Source organism: Mauremys mutica, chromosome 3 (genome assembly GCF_020497125.1).
Source record: "Mauremys mutica isolate MM-2020 ecotype Southern chromosome 3, ASM2049712v1, whole genome shotgun sequence".
NCBI classification, from domain to species: domain Eukaryota; kingdom Metazoa; phylum Chordata; order Testudines; family Geoemydidae; genus Mauremys; species Mauremys mutica.
The window spans coordinates 135638708-135662840 of NC_059074.1; the positions used below are offsets into that span (position 1 = coordinate 135638708).

Sequence of the window (24133 nt, forward strand, 5' to 3'; positions counted from 1 at the left end):
CTTGTGGGGCCGCTAGAGAAAACGACCCGAGGCCACCAGTATGTACTTGTCATCCTAGACTATGCAACCAGGTACCCAGAAGCTGTCCCCTTACGAAGCACAGCTTCCAAGAGCATTGCCAAAGAATTAGTGGCAATCTTTGCTCGGGTAGGGCTACCAAAAGAAATTCTCACAGACCAGGGAACACCATTCATGTTCAAGTTGAGGAAGGACCTGTGTTCCCTGCTCCATGTCCAGATCCTGCAGACTTCGGTTTACCATCCACAAACTGATGGTCTGGTGGAAAGGTTTAACCGAACCCTCCAGGCCATGATAAGAAAGGTGGTAAGCAAGGATGGGAAAGATTGGGACAACCTACTACCGTACCTCATGTTCGCCATCCGTGAGGTCCTCCCCCAAGCTTCCACCGGATTCTCCCCTTTTGAGCTGTTGTATGAACACAACCCACGAGGCATCCTGGACATAGCCAAGGAAATTTGGGAGGAGGAACCCAGTGAGGGGAAGAACGTAATAGATCATGTGCTACGGATGAGGGACCAGATAGCCCCAGTCACTCCCATAGCGAGGGAGCGCCTAAAGAACCTACTACAACCGTCAAACCAAGGTTCATTAGTTTCAACCTGGTGACAAGTAATGGTACTGGTACCCACGGCCGAAAGTAAGCTGTTGGCCCAGTGGCAAGGGCCCTATGAAATAGTCAAACCTATAGGGAAAGTAAATTATAAGGTGCGACAACCGGGACGTCAAAAAGTAGAGCAGATATACCATGTCAACCTTCAGAAACCATGGCATGCGCGAGAGGCATGCACAGTGGTTCGAGAAGAGCTGCACCCAGGGAACAAAAATCCTGAACAGGTGAGGGTGTCTCCTGATCTAACGACAGCCCAGAAGAAAGAGATAACTGAGATTGCCCAATATCAAGACGTATTCTCGACACAGCCGGGTTGCACAACCGGGATATATCACCACATCATCATGAACCCTGGTGCCAGAGTAACTATGAGGCCCTACCGGGTGCCATCAGCCAAAAGGGAGGAAATAAAAGCAGAAGTCAGGAAAATGCTGGAGATGGGGATCATCGAAGAATCCCACAGTCAGTGGTCCAGCCCAATAGTGTTGGTGCCCAAACCTGATGGCACCACAAGGTTCTGCAACGACTTCCATCGACTAAACAAGATATCCTAGTTTGATGCCTGCCCTATACCCCACATAGACGAACTAGTGGACTGTCTGGGGAATGCCCAGTACTTGATAACCCTAGACTTGACAAAGTGGTACTGGCAGATTCCCCTAGCCGAAGATGCAAAGGAAAAGACGGCGTTTTCTACATCAGAGGGTCTCTTCCAATATATGGTCCTTCCTTTTGGACTACATGGGGCTCCAGCTACCTTTCAGCGCCTCATGGACAAGTTATTACACCCCCCATACCAGTTATGCTGCAGCCTACTAGGATGACATGATGATTCATACCTCAGACTGGGAGACCCACTTGGAAAAAGTGGGGGCAGTCCTTGATACCTTCAGGCGAGCCGGCCTTACGGCAAACCCTGTTAAGTGCGCCGTAGGGTTCACGGAGGTCAAATGTCTTGGCTACATGGTAGAAAAAGGTCTGGTAAAACCCCAACTGAATAAGTTAGAAGCCATCCAAAATTGGTCACGGCCGAGTCATAAGAAGCAGGTCTGAGCATTCCTAGGGGTGGTGGGATATTACAGGCGTTTCATCCCCCTTTTTGCTACAAGGGCAAGTCCCCTAACGGACATAGCAAAGGCCCATGGTCCTGATCCAGTCAGATGGTCCGATGCAGCAGAGAGGGCATTCGCAGACCTATGGACTGTCCTCTGCAGTAACCCCATATTGATAGCCTCAGATTTAAAAGGAGTTCATCCTACAGACAGATGTATCCAAGGTGGGGTTAGGCGCTGTCCTGTCACAGATGGTTGGGGAAGAGGAACACCCAATTCTCTACCTCAGTAGGAAACTCCTTCCGAGGGAACAGAATTACGGAGTAGTAGAGAGAGAGTGCCTAGCTGTAAAATGGGCCATGGAAACATTGCGTTATTACCTGCTGGGGCACAGATTTATCCTTGTGACCGACCATGCCCCTCTTCAATGGATGCAACAGAACAAGGAAAAGAACACAAGGGTAACCAGGTGGTTCTTATCCCTCCAATATTTCCAGTTCCGCATACTGCACAGAGTAGGGAGTCACCATGGCAACGCCGATAGCTTATCATGTGTACACTGTCTGGCGTCCCAAGCTGTCCAACCCCATGGTGTTGAGCATGGGGGAGGGATATCTGATAGACCCAGGCCAGTTGGGTACAGCAGAGTAGCAGAAGGCAGATATACTGGCCACTGGATTAACAATTTTCTGTTCCCTGACTGACCAGAGCAGGGGCTGCTCCAGGCTAATGAGAACACCAGACTCCAATTAACCTGCAAAGAGTCAGGTGAGGCCATTAAGCTAATGTGACCACCTGATTCTAATTAAGGCCCCTCTGATACTATAAAAGGGCTCACTCCAGTCAGGCAGAGAAGAGCCGGGGAGCCAGAGGAAAGGAAGTGTGGCTGAAGGGCTGGTTAATGAAGACACCCTCAAGTCATTGGTAAGGGAGCCCTAAGGTAAGGGTGAAGAAGGGAGAAGCAGGAGAGCTGTGGGGAAGTGGCACAGGGAAATGTAGCAACTCTGGCAGTGAAAAGTTAGCTGCCAACAGCTGCTACCGTTAGGGTCCCTGGGCCAGAACCTGGAGTAGAGGGCGGGCCCAGGTTCCCCTCAACCCACCACTACAGGAACACCTCCTGGGAGGGGAAGTCAGGCCCCTGTCAGGACAGGAGGCTAAACTGTTCTGAAACAAGCCCCCAGGGACAGCAGAGACTGTGGAGTTCTCTCACCAACCTCCTTGCTGGCTTATGATGAAAAGGGCTCAGTAGACGGTAACCCTGGCCCTAGAGAGAGAGACGGGCTACATGGAGGGTCGTAGTGAGCCACTGAGGTGAGCATATACCGCCTAGAAGCACGGGACCCACGGGGACAAGGTCGGAACTTTACCACACTATGTAATTAAGTTGTGATTGCAGCTTGTGTAGGCATACCCACACTAATTTTAACCTAGCTGGTTCAGGCTAAAAGTAACAGAGAAGGTGTGGTGGTGCAAAATTGTCAAGGATGCCCAGAGCATTGGAGAGGATGCTCTTTTATTACAGTTATAGTTTGTAAAAATTCAAATCAATATATATCCTTTTGGAGTAACACATGTCAAGACTTTGATGGTTTTACCGCTTTTATAAATAATGATCTTTGATTGCCTTGTACCAGCTAACATGTAGTTAGATGATGAATTTTGCTCCGAGAGAATCCTCCTATTTTCTTATAGGTGTGTTTAGATAAGAGTTCTCAGTGTGTGGCAAATTGTTTACAATTCTGATGTGTTGTCTCAAAGATTCAAGCAAACTTTTGTTTTTAAAAGGCATTTGTAAAAAACAGAATTCCATGTTTTGATAGCCTCAAGCAGTGTATCTCATGCTGTTTGCTTTTCCAGTTTGGTTTCCCTGTTTGTGAGTAACTGAATATAAGTTGACAGGTCTTAACTGTAAAACTTGAACCTAATTCTTGTATCACTTTCACAAATTGTACAGCAGTAAACTCCATTAACTTCAGTGGCATTGGTCTTATTTATACCAGTGCAAGTGAGGGAAGAATCAGGCCCTTTGTATTTATAATATAGGTCTCTGACCCTAGAATGTTTTTTCCATTTCTGTTTCTCTAAGAAATGCCCCATCACTTCTTCGGAGCTCTGTTAATGCAATTCCATTATTAAGTGACAAGCATAGTGAGTGCAGGAGCTGCAGGATGCACATAGCCCCTGGCCATCTCCATGGTATTCATATAATAAAGCTATGAACTCTGCTAAGTATATAGTAGTATCTTTTTATTGGGTTATCTTTTTAAAATAAAGATTCCATTACCCTACAAATGTGTGTCTACCTTTTACCTACTGTATAAAAGAAAAGGCTAGGGCTGTACATATAAAACAAGAAGCCAGTTATCCCAAAACACCCAATTAAAAAGTATGTTACAAAATCTCTGCCAGCCAGCCTAGTTGGAGGGACTTGTTTTCTTTCTGTGTAGTCAGCTTTGTTTCACATATTTAGACACTAGAGTGATTTTCAAAATATATGAAGGTTTCTACTACTTAAGGAGACAACTTCTCATTTGATCTTACTCCGTCAGAGCTCAACCTTGGTTTCCATGGGTATGCACGTTTCGCCATATTGTACTCTTGAATGTTAAGTATCATTTTTATTTAAACACCAGGTTTAATTATTGATGCTTTTGGAGAATTAAGAGACCAACAAGAACAAGTTAAAGAAGACATGGAGGTAAGAAATGATAAGCTCCTAGTTGCTTCACCGTAGCATACTTAAGTAAAGTGCTGGTTGCCAGAATGTGCATTCATTATCCAAATGCGATGATTCATCAGAGCGTAATTTTAAACTGACAGGAAAGTATGCAGTTAGCAGTACAACAAAAGGTTAAGTATCAAACAGCATACTGGGCAAGATTCTGTCCTCAGTTACCCCTCAGCAAAACCATATTGAAGTCTCACAAATAAAACTGAGAGTCTGGTCTGCTGAGATGACTTTCCATGACTGACTTTTTTTGATTGAATGACTTTTAAAATATCTTCTTAGAGCAAATATATTACTATATCACATGAAAGCCTACAGAAACAATTCTGTAGCATTCACTAGAACAGTCTTAGTACAGTTCCTTTTAATCAAAGTGCTCTGCTAACAGACAAGTTACAGAATAGCATTCGCTGTTGCCCACTTTTGCCTGTGAAAGGGGTACAGTGGAGAGCAAGATCTTTGACTGCACTTTGGCACTACCAATTAGAATCACGCAGGATACAGTCACATTTAATCAAAACTGATACTCTGCTCTTGACACATTTTAGACCTATTTGTCCACTACCTGCAGTCTCAGTTGGTTCTTTGGTACATTTGGCTCCTTATAGGTGATAAACCAACAAAACTAAGCCAAAACACCTACCAATTTATTTTCATGTCTCTTTTTATGTTAATGCTAAGGATTTTATTTTATTTTAACTTTGTCAGCTGTGGCTGAATAGAACAAAACTGACCTCAGTGGTTGGTGAAGGCCTTTTGGGTTTAGCTTGGAGGTTCCCAATATACAGCATTAATGAAATCAGATTACGAATCATAGGACTGGAAGAGGTGATCTTGTCCAGTCCCCCGTTATGGTTAATCTCACTTGTGTATTTTCTTTGGATATCCTAAGTGAAAGTATTCTGTTCCTGCAGAGTTGCCATTTTCTTGTTTAAATCTGACTGTCAGAATTCAGAAGGGTATCAGGTACCTGCTGTGTTCTGTAACTCAACTGAAAGCATATTCAGTTTCAGATGGGTAAACATAACTACCTTTGAGGTAAAGATTGCTATGGACTACAGTGACTCATATTCATTTAAGAAGCCTGGCGAGAACAAAAAGGAAAAATTGCTTTTCAGCCTTGATTAATTCATGCCCTCCTTTCTCCTGGTCTATTCCCATTCAGTTATTGATGCCAAAGATTTTTTACCAAACAGCAAGAAGTGATTGTGACAGCAATTAAATTTCTGTTCATGTGCTTGGCTGAAGCTTAGGCTGAGTCCTTAAAGCAAAAGCCTTTATTAAGCACATAGTATATTTCATGTTTCAGAATTTCTAAATATATTGCTGTGTGCTTATTGGGTATTTTTTTCAAAGAAGCTAGCACTGTTATAGAGCATTTCAACAATGTGCATATTTTCTGGATTTTTTTTAGACCAAATGCTTTATCTGTGGGATAGGCAATGACTACTTTGACACAGTGCCCCATGGCTTTGAAACACACACCCTGCAGGAGCACAACTTGGCCAATTATCTGTAAGTACAGAACCACACAAACTTCAATAACTCATGACTTCCATCTGCCCTTGCAAGTAACTAATCAGTCCCACAAAATAAGGGAGAAAGACCACTGTATAGATTTTATATGCATTCATGCTGTATGGGTGAACAAGAGAGGTATAGAGAAAGATTCCTTTCCATTTTTCTCAGTGTGATAGGAAATGCCAGGTTAAATGTTGCCTGTGCAAGCTTAATTCAGCCCCACTATGCATATGTATTATGATGCTGAAGACTTTAATTACATGATTGCATAGTATTTGTTCCATGGGCCCTCTGTCTCATTCAGTGCATAAAATGAGCCCTGCTCTGGGAATGAATTAGTGCTGTGTAGTGAAAGAAACTGTTACTTGTAGCAGAAATTGAAAGGTGTATAGCAAATGAAGTAGGGAACATATAGCGGGGAAAAAAGGACAGTTAAGGCTGTTGAATGCTGCCCTGGAGAATTGGATTCTATCACTGTCTATGCTATAGAGTTCCTGTGTGGTGCTAATTAAGCCATTTAAACCATTTTTTTCCCAAGTGGCTACTAATTATGTATTCTTGATTATCTGGGTGGCCAACTTGAGACGGAAGTGCTTGGTTCTCACAGCTGCAACTAAAGTCAATGGAAGCTGCATTTGAATATATAAAGTGCTATCTAATGCTAAGTATTCTGAAAAATCTGGTCCTAGGTACCTCAAATTGGGCACCCAAAATTAGTGGCTATGCTTTACGTTTATAATTTATAGAGAGATGTCATGTCTAGAATACCTTTAATATAAAAATGAGCTGATTATGAAATAATCACCATGTGTGTAAATATGCCAAAGTATCAAGCCTAGAGTATTAATAAAACCACAGGGTTATATTCTGCTGTCACATTTTTCTCATCTGTAATGTCTAGTTTGAACCACAAGATCTAATAAAGCATCCTCTTTAATAAACTGTTTAATAAGCTGATTCTGAAAGCCTTAATCATCTTGAATAATGCATATTCATGGAAACAGTCTCCTTGACTATTCTCCAATGTAAGTGTGTACAATAAAGCCCTAATTCACTAGTTTGGGACAAGAAAATTTCAGTTGTAATTTTCCTATTAGAAGGGTTGGGCAAGCTTCATCTAAGCATCGTAACTGCTGTATGGTTATAGTAAACCAAACTTGAATTTCTTATTCTTTTGAGGGTCATCCATTATTAATTGTAGTCAGCTAGTAAAAATGAATGATGGGTGAGCCTCAGAAGTGTTGAGATTGTGTGTGGTTTAATATATATCTAAAATTCTAATGCGTATATTGTATATCCATTAACAGAATTATTCTATAAAACATAATGGCAAACATCCATCTGTTTGTATTTCCCCTTGGTTTTCTGATATTTCCATGTGCTTGTTTCTGATGAAAATGTCTTTTTCTGTAGATTTTTTCTGATGTATCTCATTAACAAAGATGAAACAGAGCATACAGGACAGGTAAGTGAGCACTGTTTACACCAGTACTATTTAAAAAGTGCTAGTGATAAAAGTCAGGAATATTCAGTATGGCACAACTAGATGAGAATTCTAACCAATCGTGTGAAGCTCTCCCTGTGGAACAAGTGACCTCATCCAAAACATTCCTTAAAACTCACTTACTTTGGCCAGAGTTTAATTGTTAACCTCCTCTTCAGCACCTTTGCATCTGTTCTGGTACCTGATTTTGTACTCTTAAAACTTGTCTCCCCAAAATAAGCATGAAAGGAAAATTGCAACTAACAAGATACGTATATCCCATTAAAATAACAAGTCACTTGACTTTTTCCTATTGACTATCTTCCTCGCTTCCTTTGTTATTGTTATTACTTACTTGGTTACTTGTAATTTATATTGTATTCTTTTCAAAGCCAGGACAGTGCCATCTATCTCTGTAAAATACCATTTTCTCCCATGGTATTGTATAAGCAATACTGAAAGCTGGTGATTTCCATAAGAGGCAGGCTTATTAGACATAAGGACAATTATAGCGAGGCTTGCACCTTTTAATGAGGATATCAAACTGGATTCTAACTTTCAGATTGGAATAAGCATTCACAAATTTGGCAAGGGGAAGAGAATTTTCTCATCATGTACAATGAGTAACAGCGTGTCCATTAATGACATATAGCCCAGATACACATAAAATTCAGGCAGGTGACATTCATTTAAGAGAAGAACAGATAAAACTAAAGCTTCTTAAATTTCACAACATTTTATCCAAAATGAAATTCTAACCACTTGCTCAGCGCAGCCTATTAGTCCCTATGCTCACTTTTCCTCTCCCCTCCCTGGAGAGCAAGGAGGCAGGACTATGGAACAATCCAGCCCAAGGGGCAGCCTAGAGACACTGCACTGCTCTATACCACCCCCAAATCACTCTTGAACAGATAAGAATTGCAGACTCTCATTTATTTTTTGTTAATTTCAGTGGGCTCTGCAGGGGCTTTAGATGGCACGGCCATGGGTGGTGAGCAGATGCACCATACCAGAGGGATGTAACCAGAGGCCAGAGAGAATGCTCTCTGAAGCAAGTGTACTCAGAGCCTTCTCCTACTTCTCTTTTTGGGAAGTATATCATAGATTCTCCCACAGTACTGACCAGCTGCATTGCTGGGAGTTGGCGCCCTGCCTATGCCCTCTTTGGGTTGTCTTTCTATCTAGCTACACACTTATAAGGCTCACCTCACTGTAGCAATCATTCATGTATTATTCCTCAAAACACCCCTGTTACGTGAAACAATGTTGGCACTAATGCTTCCTTGCATTCAAACCCCACAAACGTGAGATGGGTTGCATCTTGCACAGGTGCACATGATGAGAAGAGACTTTCCTTGCCCTCATTTCTTTTGCACCTCCACAAGGGCAACCAGAACTAAACCATATTTTTGGCAAAGGTGCCTGTTAGTCTTCACAGGCCACATCTTCCAGTGGCTTCCTTTTTTGAATGAGCATCTATGTGCATGAATTGTATAAACTGGAATGTAAAGATCTGCTTTCTGAACAATCATTCACATTTTGAGTCCAGATGTAGGTGGCTACATGCGTTTTTGGGTGCAGATAAAAGGTAAACCCTTTGGAAAATGAAGCTCCAAAGATTGATTTTACCAAGATTTTTTTTTCTTGCCTTTACTTTTCTTTGAAATGTTCTTCCAAACCTTTTGAAACTTCCTCAAGCCTTTTAGCTACAATTGTCAACAGAAAAAAGTGTGCCAAATGTGCTCAGACAGCTGGAATTCCCACTGAGAACTGTGTAAGAGTGATGGGTAAAGTGGTTGGTAGTTGCAGGTCCCACACACACACAGATTGCTTACAGAGCAACAAATTACAGTACACCACAGGGATACCGCACATTTTTCTCTGTTTGTTTAAGCTGTTCTCTTTGAAATCTGACAAATATACTGAACTACTATAATCATGTTCAGTCTATATACGGCCTGTCAGTCTTGACTGAGTGCACATTTTATAAACTTGTTTCACTATTTCTGAATATCTATTTTGTCCTTTGACAATGACATGTTAAACTAGACTAGAATGTTTACCTCTGTTTTGTAAATTGATAATATTTGTTATGGAAAAATACTGCTGCATTTATGTTTGCTCCATTGTTTGACATTACTTATTGTGTGTGTTGACCCACTGCATACACTGAGTCCAGACAGTGACTACCAGTGATCACTCCAGTCTGGTTAGTTATACCATGCTTTCATTTAGATGTGGGGAATGAGAGAGCCCTCTGAGCTATCTAATCAACTGAATCACTGGTATTTGCTACAATAAAATGCTGTCTCGTTTTGTTTTTACTGTATTATTCAAAAGCTGAAGAGTCACCCTTAAAATGTGCAATACACCAGATTTGATGAATGTAGGGATATATTTGGCATAAGCGCTATACATCAGGATAAGACTAGATCCCTTGGACAGTATACTATCTGTTAAAACAGGTGGGGATAAAACCTAGAGTTAGGGGAAATTGCTCCCATTTTGAATACTACCAGAAAGTGATATCATTAAAGCCATTGTATTATTTTATATATTGTACACAAGCATGTTTGAAATGCTGATGTAGAAATTCAGCTGAGGTTCCTTTAAGGATCATTAAAACACTAATCCTTAGCTACAGTTTGGTACTGCAGGCAACTGTACTACACGTGGGGGTGGGGGGGAATCAACCTAAGATACGGAACTTCAGCTTTGAGAATAGCATAGCTGAAGTTGACGTATCTTAGGTCAAGTTACCTCGCATCCTCACGGCGCGGGGTTGACTGCTGCTGCTCCCCCATCGACTCCGCTTTCACCTCTTGCCACAGTGGAGTACAGGAGTCGACGGCAGAGTGATCGGGGATCAATTTATCGCGTCTACACTAGACACGATAAATTGATCCCCGATAGATCGATCACTACCCACCGATCCGGCGGGTAGTGTAGACGTACTTTTGTCTCCATTTTTTATTTCACCAGAAAGAAAGTCAAAATTCCTGAGCTCTTCAAGAGTCTCTTTAAAATACTCCCTACCTTAACATATGTGTGTTTCTATAATACTTTCATCCAGGAGACAGAAACCCAAAAGCCTAGACTAAAATGAACTAAGTTATTAGAGTGTTCCATCATGTATAGGTTCATACACAGCAGATCAATTTTGAATTGGATCAAAAAATTTAGAACAGCATGTAGTCTTTTTTGAAAGATGAGAGATGGCTAATGTACTCTCACTGAATCAGGTTAATTATTTAAATCTCCTGTGTCTTGCAGGAATCCTATGTATGGAAAATGTATCAAGAACGATGCTGGGAGTTTTTCCCTGCTGGTGACTGCTTCCGAAAACAGTATGAAGACCAGCTCAACTAAATATGAATGAGGATCGCCACTGAAAATATATCTATCCATCTCCCAACTCTTTAGGGAAGAACTGATTTCTCGACTCTCCAAAGCTGTGTGCTTTTTGAAGCACCAAAGCTATGTTTCTCATTACCTGACTGTGCTGGGTTTTTTCCCTGTTTATTTTCTTTGAGAACAATGGAGTAAAGAACAATGAAAACTTAAAACAAGCAACTCATGGGGGGGGAAAACCACACACCCACACATAAATCCCCATACATAACATGCACACACACAAAGAGGCAATTATTTTATGAGACTGCCAGATGAATCCCTTGATTCTGAGAACACACGTGGGGTAATGTGGTAGTGGCATTCATTCAATCTATTTATTTCATCATCCTGGAAGAAACTATATAGTTCACAGAGCACTGTAAAGGATTGTTTTGGACACTAAGTTGTGGGGAAATAGTGCCTTACTATATGTGGGTTGAGCTATGCAGAAGATGAGTGCATGATGACATCTTATCTTTTCTTTGTGCCCTCCCTTTCTTCCCAGTTAATATTTATTTTGTGTTTTGGTGAGGTTGCGGGGGGGAGGGGTTTGACTGTGCACACCTTTTTAATAAGACTGTGGCGTGTCTCAGGACAAGAGTAGGTTATTCTCATCAAACTAAATTCACATTTACCTTCCTCTTTTGCTCTCGCTCTTATTTTGGTAATGCTCTGATGCAACACTGCAACTTTATGAAATCTTTGTATGAAAACAGACTGAAAAACAATTTAAAAAGAAATATTTCATTGCATGTTTATTATGCAAGTTTAAAACCAAGAAACAAAAAATAACAACCTTCAAAAGCAAGTTGATCAACGTGAGAAAAACAATCACAATAATTATACTCATAGTAATAAAGTGTTGTGGGCTTTATTGTACATTTGGAATCAGTGTCATCAGCCAACAATGTATATGTTATGAACTTAACGGTAGTTTTGGTTTAATTCCTTTTTCTCTTTCTTTCATTTTTGCCACCTGTGATCAATAGTGGAGTTTAAAATTTTCTTGTTAGACCATTTTTTAAAATCAAAGCTGAAGCAATATCCATTCAGGGATTCCATTTGGTCCATCATGAAGCACCAATGATGTGTACATCACTCCATTTTGAGTCCTTTTCAATTGTAATGGCAGTCTTTACAAATAAAAAGAGAAATACAGAATGGAAGCAAGGTGGTTTTGCTAACATTTGAGCCTTTTCTTACTGAGTTTACTAGTTAATACCTGATTTAACAATCAGGATCACTCTGTTGTCTTTTTGTTGAAATTATTATCCTCCTGTGCTCTGTGGTGATCCCACTTTGCATCTTTTTCACTCATAGTCCACAACTTCATCTAGCCACAAAGGCAAATTAGTAGCTTCACTAGCACTCAGTTGTAGCTAAGAGAAGTGGGAAATAATTGTTATGAATATGGTGTTTAAAAGCCATAAAAATCATATTTCAATCCCTCCCAACCTCCAGGGCTGTTCAGATGTAGGCTGTCAGTTCAGCTGACCAGAAATACAGGTGCCATTCTGAAATTTGGGTCCAGAGCAGGGTTGAGATTTCAAATACCGTAACTTCCAGGGCTTTTTGAACCCAGAGTTTTGGTTTATAATTATGATTATAAAAATAGGAAACAGCTGCCAGGAATTGATTTGTTTTCTTATTCACTACCCCCCTGAGATGTTAGCAGAAGAGGTTTTCCCTCTCTCATATGCACATGCAGTGGTTTGTTACAGAGTTTGCTCCTGAGCACCAGGCTGATGGTGTTGACTTAGTTTTAAAGGTCAATGAAGTACTTGTTTCAATAACTAAATTCAGAAGGAAGAATATGGACTTTGCAGACAGATATATGAATAGAAGAGGGATGTCTCCTTAATCTTGACCTTCCACATCAGAAAGCTGCTGCTTCATTCTCTACTGTTTGAGCCCAAGACTCTGTAGCACCCAGTATGTGTGAAACCATGTTAAAGAATAATGGGCCCATCTTTGGTGGTGGAACAGATGCTTACTATTTCATTATATACATCTGCACCTACTGAATAAATCTGCCCAAGTGCCCACCCCCCCCTTCACAGGGACATATGCCTCCTCCCAGCTGATAACGGGTTCATTGATGTGAGCAAGATTTGGCTGGCATTGTTGGAAGTGGGTAGAGGTATGCTTCATGGAGTGGCTGTGGAATATGGGTGTGAATGTCTTCTACTCTGCGTCCCCTGCTCCCTCCACCGAGATACTAGCTCACAGTTCGCTATACTGACCTAGATGTGGTATTCAAAACATAAGATTCAGAAGAAAACTCCAAAAAGTTGAGAATGAAAACACGTGTAATGAGAGTATTATGTTTTTCTTATTAAACTATGACTTTTCAAAAAGAACAGGAGTACTTGTGGCACCTTAGAGACTAACAAATTGATTTGAGCATAAACTTTCAAATAAATTTGTTAGTCTCTAAGGTGCCACAAGTACTCCTGTTCTTTTTGCAGATACAGACTAACACGGCTGCTACTCTGAAACCTGTGAATTTTCAGTAACTCGTTCTGATTTTAATGGTGACATTCAGTTCTTCAGGTATGAAATCTTCAAGCAAATCTGTCAAATACTGAAAAGGGAGGAAAGCTATTCAAGTACTGCATTTTGGATTCATGCAAAAAGGAAGGGAACTTGTTAAATGTTATAGCTTTTAACTACCACTGATCAAACTGATTTCCTAAGATCTTTGTTGGCAAGCTTCTGAAATGGGATGTTGTAAAAAGGAATGCAGCATAACTAATAGCTTATTCACGTGACTGCTGCCAAATTCTGCAGAGAATTAATTCTTTTGCAACTGTCTGGAAAGAATTAAACTTTAAAATGAAGTTAGAAGTGTGCCAGGAGAGAGAACTACTTCCAGGCTGAAGTACAAGGCTATGTGACAATGCACCAGTTGAAAAAGCATTATTGTATTATGTCTACAAATTCAATTACAGTACTTACCTAATGTACCGTTAGATCTTTTAAGGTCCAATTACATTTACAAGTACATACATTAATATTTGCATTTTTATGTTTCAGCCGTTACCTTGTAGTTAAGGTATGAACAAGTTATACAAAATATTTCAAGACACGCTCTTTATAAGATGTTAGAGGGGATTTGCTGCTGCTTTCTGATGCATGCTGGGTACAAGGAAGCTACCAACATTGTATATGTGGTGGTTGTGTATTCTGGTTAGTTTTAGCAAATAAGTCAAAGAATGAATGATGATGGAGAAGTAAAAAAATACACATGAAATAGGAAATAAATGAGGATAGAGGTTGAAATATCCATTTGTCTATACAGACCAGTCTTTTGTGGTCAGGATTCAGGAACCTTACGAGGCCCCTGTCTATGTTGTACTTGTCATCAGTGTAGCTCCTTTCACAAGCACTAATAGTCTCCTTTTATTAATCACGAACATCCATCTGTCATTTTATTAGTGATTTTGACATGAGAGAATCACAGAAAGAACAAATAGAGGCCACTTAGTCCTTTAAGGCTGATGCTCTTACCCTCTGTATTTTACCAGATTGCTCCCTATATCTTTGCCTCTCATGTCTTGTCTAAGCCATTTTTTAAGAGCTTGCAGGTATGGTGCATTGCGAATCCCCACCATCAAGTTACTCTTACTAATGTAGCATTTTCTTTGCCTTTCATAATTTTTTTCATTTTTCAGCTCCAGGCCACTGGTACAACTGCTATGATCCTCCGAGACTATGACTAATTCCCTTCATTTACACTATTACCTTGAAATATTTCTTGGCTGTGATAATGTTCCAGTCCTTTGTTTTCTAGACTATAGTATATCTAAGATAAGAATTTCCTTCTTTCTTAACTAACCAAATGTAGTATCAGTTTAATATCTGGTACAACTTCAATTAAGAAACAGTAGCTGGCATTTCAGAAAGCAGGGGTAGATTTGTTTGCTGACTGTATTATGTCTAACTTTAATTTTCATAAATGTAGCTCCTTCAGTCTCTCCTCATAGTCTCCTAGTCTCTTATCCTTGTTTGGCTTTTGGTTCTCTCTGTATTTTCCTTAGTTTTCCTACAGTCTTCCTAAAAAGTTGGGGGCAAGGCTGCATACAGTATTTCATGTGGAGCCACACCAGGCTAATAGAGTATCACTAGTACTTCTTACTTTACATGTAATCATTTACAAATATATCCAAGAATAATACTGGTTTTCACAATAGCTTTGCACTAAAAGCTCATATTTATTTTGCTGTCTCCTCCCTATGTCTTTCTTGAATTAGCATCTTTCTATGTAGTCCATGTGATATTTTAATGGTATCTGTGAGGGTTACCAGATAACTGTGAAAAAACGGGACAGGGGGTGGGGGGTAATAGGTGCCTATATAAGAAAACGTTCCAAAAAATGGGACTGTCCCTTTAAAAACGGGACATCTGGTCCCCCTATCTGTGCAATTTATCTATTCTTTCTGGTTGTCTTTATGGGGGTTTGTTGTGTGGAATCTTATTTCAGGCAAAAAAAAAGCCATGACTGGCATAAATGGACAAAGGAACTTTCTCCATCAATGCTGAAGTTCTCTGGCAGACTAATTTCATGTATCTGTTGTGCAAGTGGAAGCCAGGAGTCTGCACAGTGTGGGGCTTAGCTTCCTGCACACCAGTACAACCATGGGTGGATCTACAATGACGTGGTCTTGGGGCTATATCACCAGGTATTGGATGGGAAGATCTGGGCCAAAATACACATATCAGCCTTTACATTTCCTGAAAGTAAAAAAAGAAACAAAACCAAATTGGACCTAACTAATCCCTGGTGTTAAATCTCATTTAACTGAAAGATGTAACTGTCTGCTGACGTGGCACCTTCTTCGAGTACTGTCCCTATGGGTGCTCTACTACTGGTGTGCATACACCTCAAGAGGCGCATGTTCACCTGAAGTGGAGCACACTTAGGGATACATCTTTAAGAACTGCAATTACTGCACAAGATGAGTAATCTCTTCTTTTCTATTTTCCAAAGCAAATTTGTGTTAAGTAAATTACTGCATATAATACAGTAGAACCACAGAATTACAAACACCAGAGTTACAAACTGACCAATCCACCACCTCATTTGGAACTGGAAGTACACAGTAAAGCAGCAGCAGAGACAGGAAAAAAAGAAAGCAAATACAGTACTGTATTCTGTTAAACGTAAACTACTGAAAAAAGGGAAAGGACCATTTTACTTCTACAAAGTAAAGTTTCAAAGCTGTATTAAGTCAGTGTTCAGTTGTAAACTTTTGAAAGAGCAACCATAAAGTTTCGTTCAGAGTTACAAACAACCTCCATTCCCGAGGTGTTCCTAACTTTGAGGTTCTACTATATACTCAAAGTGGATACCACAATTATCTGAATCTGAGTGCATCTCTGGAATACATTAAATGAGGTGGATTTAAGAACAATTTAAAAGAAGGTAAATCAATAGGGCTGGATCATGTAGTATGGAGCTAAATTGAATGAAAAGTTCTGAATAAAAGACTTATTTTTTTCACATTGGTAGCAGAATGGGATTGCAGCAGTATGATTCGAATGAGTTGGTTGTTGGAAAAATTAGAACCATGAGGGGCAGAGTAGGAACATGGAAAATTTTGAGCTAGCAGAATAAATAGAAGATGTTAATATGAAAAATAATCATTGTGGAATAGCCATTTCCTTGGTATGTTGAGAATCACAGGTAAGACTAAAACCCTGCAATAAGCTCTGCCACTGATCCAATTGCTGTTTTTTTTTCTCAAAATGTTTCATTGTGAAGACCACGAGATGGGCTCCACTATAATAAATTCGGATTTAACATTCTACTCTTGGGCCTCAGTTTTGCAATGATCTCCATATGAATGAACCCGGCCAGGGAAGACTGGAAGTGGAGACCATGGACCCAGGGCAGGAGGCTGGAATCATAAGCTGTGGCAGAGAGGAAGCTGCTCTCTTCTCCACCCTGGGAACTCCAGCTCTAGATGCTGAGATAAACAGACAGGGATGTACAAGTGAACAATGAAACAGTACCTGAGCAGCATGATTGACAGCCTCAGCACACCAAGAGCCTAACCATTGTTAAGATCTTTGTAAGCATCATGGCAAATAATAACAAACCATTGATCTTAGAAAGGCTGGTGGCTTGGCATGAGCCTTGGAAGGTGAGGTAGGATCCTTTTAGTTAGCTCTTTTCCCAGCCTTGTTTCTATTTCCTCCAAAAGAATCACCATGGCTTCTTTGTACAGCTTATAGCCGGGATAGGGCAAAGAGGAAGCTGATTGGAGGAGAGCCAGCTGCTGGCTAAAGGGGACTCTTATAAACCCACAGCCTGGAGCTGACAGGAGCAGAGACCACGTAACTGACTCACCATCCTCAGCTCGCACCGCATGCCAACATCAGATCAGAGCTGCATAGGTGTGAGTGGATGCATGGGGCAAAGGGTTCTTATGTATCTAACCAACATGGTCGGAGGGGTGGAGAGAGGGAGAACTGTTTTGCTGTATGCTGTGCCAGGGCAACAGAGTCTGTGTTGCCCCTGTTAGAGATCCTCATCTGGGTGTTCTCCTGACTTTTCTTGGGCTAGATAAAAGTTTTGTGCTATTGTTAAGTGTGGTGCTTGTTCCAGGAGCTAACTCTCACCTCCACCCCTGGGAAGTAAGGTGGTTGTCTTTGCAGAGGTATGTGGCAGGGATCTGGAACCCCTTCTCCAACTCTGGGAGACCCCACCTGAAAAGCGCCTATGGGGTTCTGGTCCATGACTAGGGGGCTCTTAGATCCTATGATAATACAAATAAATAATAATTTTACAGGGCTGCTGAGAAGGTACAGGCCTCTTTGAATCTGCCTCACCCATGTCCTTGTGTCCTTAGCTGGGTGAAGTAACTAAGGGAAAGTGAAACAGGTGCCATTTAGTGAAAAGAGAATACTTTTCATTTCCTTGGCTGTGGCTTGCATTGTCATGCATATCAGCCTGGCTCTTTGATAGCTCAGATGGCAGAGTAGAGAACTGCAGTGGGTATTAAGTGTGGTCCTATTCTGAAAAGTGAAAAGATAAAAATAACATAATTTTACTCAAAGTTCTATGCCTGTTTGTATACAGAGTCTAAGCTACTGCCATGATAAAAATTATGTATTTTTGGTTAGGGCAGTCAACACAGAGAGTAAGCCAGACTCTATTCCTCCTTCTACATTAACAATAGAATTATTTACTGAGTTTGCAAACTTCATCTGTGCAATCCATTGTAGGACTTGGGTTTACACAGATGGCACTGGAAGGATACTGTGAAGACTGGGAGTGGGCACAAGTGCAACTGAGGTCCTAATTCAGCTGCATAGCCTTTATTTATAGTACCGGTAATTATTTGAAATGGAAAGAGCCTCAATTGAGATTAAGAACTAAGTTTTTTTGAAGGCTGTAATGTGGAGGAAAGGACTTTAATTGTAATCTGCATTTGATTTGGAAATCACTGAAATACAATAAGCATGGACTGGACACACATCTTTGTCATCTTCATTGTAATTTTTCCTTAAACTTGTAAGTTATTCCTTAAACTACAAAGGCAAGAGCAGTTCAACATTGATCTTGCCGCGCGTAGTAGCTACGACATGAGATTGCTTGTGGCATTCACGGAGGTGCTGACCACAGTGGAACACCACTTCTGGGCTTGGGAAACAAGCACGGAGTGGTGAGATCACATCACCATGCACGTCTGGGATGACAAACAGTGACTTCAGAACTTTTGGATGAGGAAAACCATATTCATGGGACTGTGAGATGAGCTCGCCCCAGCCCTGCGGCGCAAGAACATGAGAATGATAGCTGCTCTGTCATTGTAGAAGTGTGTCATGATTACACTGTAGAAGCTGGCTACTCCAGACTGCTACCATTTGGTTGCTAACCAGTTCAGAGTGGGAAAATCGACCACTGGACTCGTATTGACGGAAGTGTGCAGGGCCACTAATCAAATCCTGATCCGAAAGACCGTGACTCTGGGCAGCGTGCATGTCATTGTGGATGGCTTTGCACAAATGGGCTTCCCTAATTGCGAAGGGGTGATAGATGGCACACATATTCCAATTCTGGCACCAAATCACCTAGCCATCGAGTACATTAATTGGAAGGAGTATTTCTCAATGGTTTTTCAGGTGCTTGTGGATCACCGTGGGCATTTCACAGACATTAATGCAGGCTGTTCCGGAAAGGTGCATGACACACGCATCTTTTGGAACACTGGCCTGTTCAGGAAGCTGCAAGCAATGACTTTTTTCTCGGACCAGAAAATCACCGTAGGGGAAATCGAAATGCCCATTGTGATCCTGGCAGACCCTGTCTACCCCTTACTGCAGTGGCTTATAAAGACGTGCATGGGGCAACTTGACAGCAGCAAGGAGTGGTTCAACAATAGGCTGAGCAAGTGCAGAATGATTGTTGAGTATACTTTTTGGCCATTTTAAGGCCCCCTGGCACTGCCTGTATGGGAGACTGGACCTAGCCATTGACAATATTCCTATGCTTATAGCCACGTGCTCTACGCTCCATCAAAATTGTGAAGGGAAGTGTGAAAGCTTCACTCAGGGTTGGACCACTGAAGCTCAGAGCCTGGAGGCTGAATTTGAATAGCCAGAGACCATGGCTACTAGAGGGGTGCAGCACAGCACCATAAGGATCAGGGATGCCTTGAGGCAGCAATTTGAAGCTGAAAGCCACTAATATTTATTGCTATGCTCAGGAGTGCAGTGCTTGTAATGCTAGGAGATGATTTGTGATTCGTGCAGACAATGCACTATGAAGGTTGAAGAAAATTGCCCATTGCTTTGCAGGGCTCTGTTTGCTTTCAATTAATGGAATAAAGATTGCTTTCAAACCAAAATGATTCTTTTATTAAAAAACACAAATTGGAGGAGAGACAAACAAAAAAAGATATCAGCACAGGGGGATGGGGGAAGGGAGGGACCCAGGAGAAGGTGGGGTCCCAGGATGGCTAAAGATTTTGGTATGTTCAGGTATCAGATCCAACCTTCTCCTTTGGAGTACAGTGCAGCGGGTAGTGTACTTTAGCAGGGCTAAACTGAAGGACAAGTGTGCAGTGGGTACTGGGAGTCTGTAGTGCTGGACTGTGATGGGGAGGAGTGGAATGCAGTGGGTGCAGACTGGAGCCAGGAGGTTGAAAAGAGTGTGTTGGCGGTGTCGGGGTGGGGGCAGTCGGGGGAGGCATGGGAAAGAGTTTTGCAACAGCAGCTGCAGGGGAGGGCAGGCACAGAGCTGCTCGGTTTGCAATGCTAGTAGCACCTTCCGCTCATTAAGAGCCACTCTGTGGCGTGCCATGTTCTTTTTCTGATCCCCCTTCTCACTGTCCTGCCACTCTTTTAATTCTTGGTTTTTGGCCACAGAGTGCATCATGATATCACACAGAAAGTCCTCTTCAGTTCTTCATGGCCACTTTCTAATTTTGCGCAGCTGTTCAGCCGGTGATAACAAAGAGGGAGTGTAACGGGTTGGACTCACCCCTGCGGCGCCTCCTGCTGGTGACTCTGGGAATTAGCTCTTTCCAGTGGAGCGCCTTCTGCAGGCTGGTGATGTCCCGTCCGTCGTTCTGTCCTCTGTTGTTATCTCTGGACCCGCGTTGCTGCGTGCTCGGCGGCATCCTCTTCGAGGCCACTGCCCTCCGGCAGTGCCCCTTAGTCCATCTACGCCCCCTTCCGGGGGTCGGTGATCAGCAGTCCCACACCTCAGTCACTATGTCCAACCACCCTTGAGTCCAATCCCTCTTGTCAGGGATCTGGTGTAGCAATATGGCCGCTCCCTACGGGCAATGGCTGGGTGCACTGCAAGGAGTGAAGGTGGGGGACCCAGGCCCGCCCTCTACTCTGGGTCCCAGCCCAGGGACCCTCTGGCGTCAGCCTCGCTGTCCTTCTCTCCTCTTCGGCTGTCTATTTCCCTGGGCCGCTTCCCCTACGGCCCCTTGCATCCGCTAGGCCCTTCCCTTCAGGGCCTGCAGCCTGGCAGGCTACGGGTTCAAGCTCCCTAGCCTCCCTGAGCCTGGCCAGCACTGCGCTGTCCGCGGTGCTAGTCTCCTCCCTTGGAGACTGACCTTCCCCTGTCGAAGGCCTGGGACAGACTGACTGCTCCTGCTCTGGGCAGCCTTTTTATATGCCTGAGCCTGGCCCTGATTGGCTGGCTCTAAACTGGGCCCTGATTGGCTCACAATAAGCCCCTCTCTGATTGGCTCACTGTCTGCGCAGGCACCCTGGCCTGCCGCAGCCCCCTCTCACAGGGAGTGGGGCAATCCGCCCCACTACAGGGAGGCTGGGCTTCCTAGGTCAAATCTGTGTAGCCAAAATGCAACATTTTACAGAAGCAGTATTGTTTGCAACACACAGACCACTGATTCAGTGAGTTAAAACATAGCCACTATTCACATACCTGTCCCTAACTGGCTGACTCCAGGCAAGCATACATGAGCCAAAAGACCCTCAAAATGGTGAGTAACCACAGGGGCAGGGGAAATTAGTGTTCTGGGACCATACTGTATACTGGGCACATGGCTCTTGGGGAGAGCCAGCACTGTAAGGGGCGGGGGGCCTTATAATCATCACTGTCCCCACATTTTCCACAGGCTGTTTTCATTATGGAAGGTATCTTGCTGCTGAGGGTGAGCAGGGAATCAAAGGAGGGTCTTTTACAAGCCTGCGGCTTCCACCCTGGCCCCTATGCAGCTCGCCTGTGTGCAGCAATGGTCCCTCCTCCCCACTCCGTGATGGCAGAGTGGTGTGGGAAAGTTACCCTTAATGGGGCAAGAAACAAAGCAGCTCCACCAGAGAACCTGTGGCAGTGGATTGCCCAGTATCTCCATGAGAGTTTCCTGGAGATCTCTGAGGCAGATTCCCGTGAAGTGAGGAAGTCAATCAACACGCTGTTCTGCCGCTCAGACTAGGCATGCGGTGGGAGACAAGCCTGCTTTCTGCAGCCCTCCTGCCCCCCAAAACTAGCTTCAGTGATTCCCAAAATCAAAGCCACTTACCAGGGCCTCCTCTCTTGTTTGTGCTTCTCCACGCTCCAACAGCTGTGACTGGCTAGCCACCTCTGGGGTAGAAAAGAGCTCCTGGCTTCATGCATCTCTGACCTCCGAGTCATCCTCTGCCTCTGGGTCCTCCTTCCCCTCCACATCTTTGTCCAAGATTTCTTCCCCTTGGCTAAGTCTACTCTCAACAGGCATGTGAGCCACCGAAGTATCCACAGTGGTCTTCGCAGCGGAGGTGGGGTTGCCTTTGTAGAAGTGGCAGCTTGTGGGCACAGCACCAGAGCGGCAGTTTGCCTCCTGCGCCTTGTGGTAGGCATTCCACAGCTCCTTCAGTTTGATCCTGCACTGCAGTGTGTCCAGGTCATGGCCCCTTTCTGTCATGCATCGTGAAATCTGTCTGTAGGTATCATAATTCCTATGGCTGGAGCATGGCCATCTGGAAATATACGCCAAGACCACTGCATGTGTCACCGAGCAAACAGGAAGGGCAGTAGAGTGCAAACTGATGACTAGAGAGGCGAGAACAGGCATTGTGGGACACCTCCTGGAGGCCAATCGCAGTGCTGTAATTTACCAGGGTGTCTACACTGGCACCGTGGGACTGTAGCCCTGGCACAGAAAGCTTATGCCTCTCGTTGGTGTAGTTTTTTTACAGTGCTGCAATTGCACAGTTTTTGCACACTAAGTGGCATGGCAGTGTGTTCACCTTGGGAGTTACAGCTCAGAAGCTGCTTTACTGTGCAGAAACTTGCCAGTGTAGACAAGGCTTTAGTGTCTTATTCCACTGGAAAATGCGCATATTGATTTTTCTCCTGTTTCCAGGGGTTAAATGTAAATATACCACTTCATGAAAATAACTGATGGTTTTTGTACAGTTTCTCACTAGGTGATTGCTTCATCCAGCTTTGACTTACTCTGAAAGTAATTTTCATTTACAGCATTGATCCAGTCTACCCAGGCATGAAATCCACACATTCAAATTTGAATCAGAAAATCCCTAATGCCATCAAGCATGACCACAGTACTTAACAAATATTGATATTGTTGTGCTGTTGTGTACCCTCAGCAGTTTTTCCTGTATAGCATTCTTAAACAACAACAATGGAAAACAAAGATTAAAGTATCTTTAATGGAAATACAGACATTTAAAAGGAAAATGACTTGATTGGTGAAAGCTGTCTAGAGATGTCTTGCACATATTACAGATAAGTAGGTATTGTATTCTAAGGTAGCTAATTTCAATTTTGAGTGTTTATAAAATCTCATTACTGTAAAACACAGTGGAGTTAGGTAACATCCATTAATATCAAACTCACTGGCGTGTTCTGGTAATAAAATGAATATCTGATAGAATATTCTCAAAAGGTCACCACTACTTTGTTTCTTGCATAGTTTATTTAAGGAAGAGAAGAATTATTATAAATCTTGCATAAAATACCATCTCAGAAAATATGTGCCATGGATATGCTTAAGATGAATAGGTGCATGACCTATTCTAGTATCACTGAGGAGATTATTTGCAGTAAGTATGAAGAAGGTGGTATCGTTTGTTATGAACCAGATTAATGAACATACTTATTTTTTACACATGTAGTCTCTGTAGTACCATACAAAATTGAAATGGTATAGTTGAGTACTGCTGTCTTTCACGGGGACCTCTAATGTGGCTGCTATTCTGTGTTGTGGTAGTGGGCATCAGTCAGATGGAATGCTGCCAGCTATGAAGGAATGTTTTCCTTACCCTCTTCAATGCAAGGGAAAGGATGACAATAGTCTATTTGTATTTTGTTTTTTGTCTATTACCTGGCAACAGACTACAAATTACTAAAATACTTGCAAACACTTTCTGAGCAAAAGAAGAAGACTAAGTTCATCACGATTCTTTTTCTGCCAATTATTTGTTCAGTGTTGACAATAAGCCATATTCTTCCTCAGTATAAATCCATTGACTCCATTTCACCAATTCTGTTAAATCAATGAAGGAAGAAAGTTTACTAATAACTAGGAAAAATACTGAAGTTGCGATGGGAAACATAGCAGGCGTAGTAGTAGTAGTAAATAGATTCTGACTTCCTTCATTGCAACTGATAAGATTTCCAATACTAACTTCCAAAACTAATACTAGTTTCTAGGCATCTCTAGCACGTTACAGTGAGTGGCCTAATATATATGATATGCCTACTGAGAATAGTTTTTAAGTAGTTCAGTGTGTTATCTTAAAATGTTTATGTCCCACAACAATTACTATTAAAGTATGCCTTAATTCCAAGTTATTTTTATTATAGAGTCTGTAGAAAGATTTCTGACCTTGACCAGCAC

The 24133-nt window shown here is 42.3% G+C and overlaps 1 protein-coding gene and 1 long non-coding RNA gene across 2 annotated transcripts in view; both read left to right on the plus strand.

The window, feature by feature from the left end:
* The window catches only part of RYR2 (ryanodine receptor 2), a gene marked incomplete at its 5' end in the record, with an annotated part of 534914 nt that extends 523019 nt beyond the window's left edge, over positions 1-11895 (plus strand). The window contains 4 exons of the mRNA XM_045010317.1: positions 4317-4381; positions 5826-5926; positions 7346-7397; positions 10689-11895. Coding sequence (XP_044866252.1) covers positions 4317-4381; positions 5826-5926; positions 7346-7397; positions 10689-10784 — 314 coding nt within the window. The remainder of the gene's footprint in view (positions 1-4316; positions 4382-5825; positions 5927-7345; positions 7398-10688) is intronic.
* A 9145-nt stretch (positions 11896-21040) lies between these two features.
* LOC123367294 overlaps positions 21041-24133 on the plus strand; it is a 29653-nt gene continuing 26560 nt past the window's right edge. The window contains exon 1 of the long non-coding RNA XR_006578394.1: positions 21041-21274. This is a non-coding gene — a long non-coding RNA (uncharacterized LOC123367294). The remainder of the gene's footprint in view (positions 21275-24133) is intronic.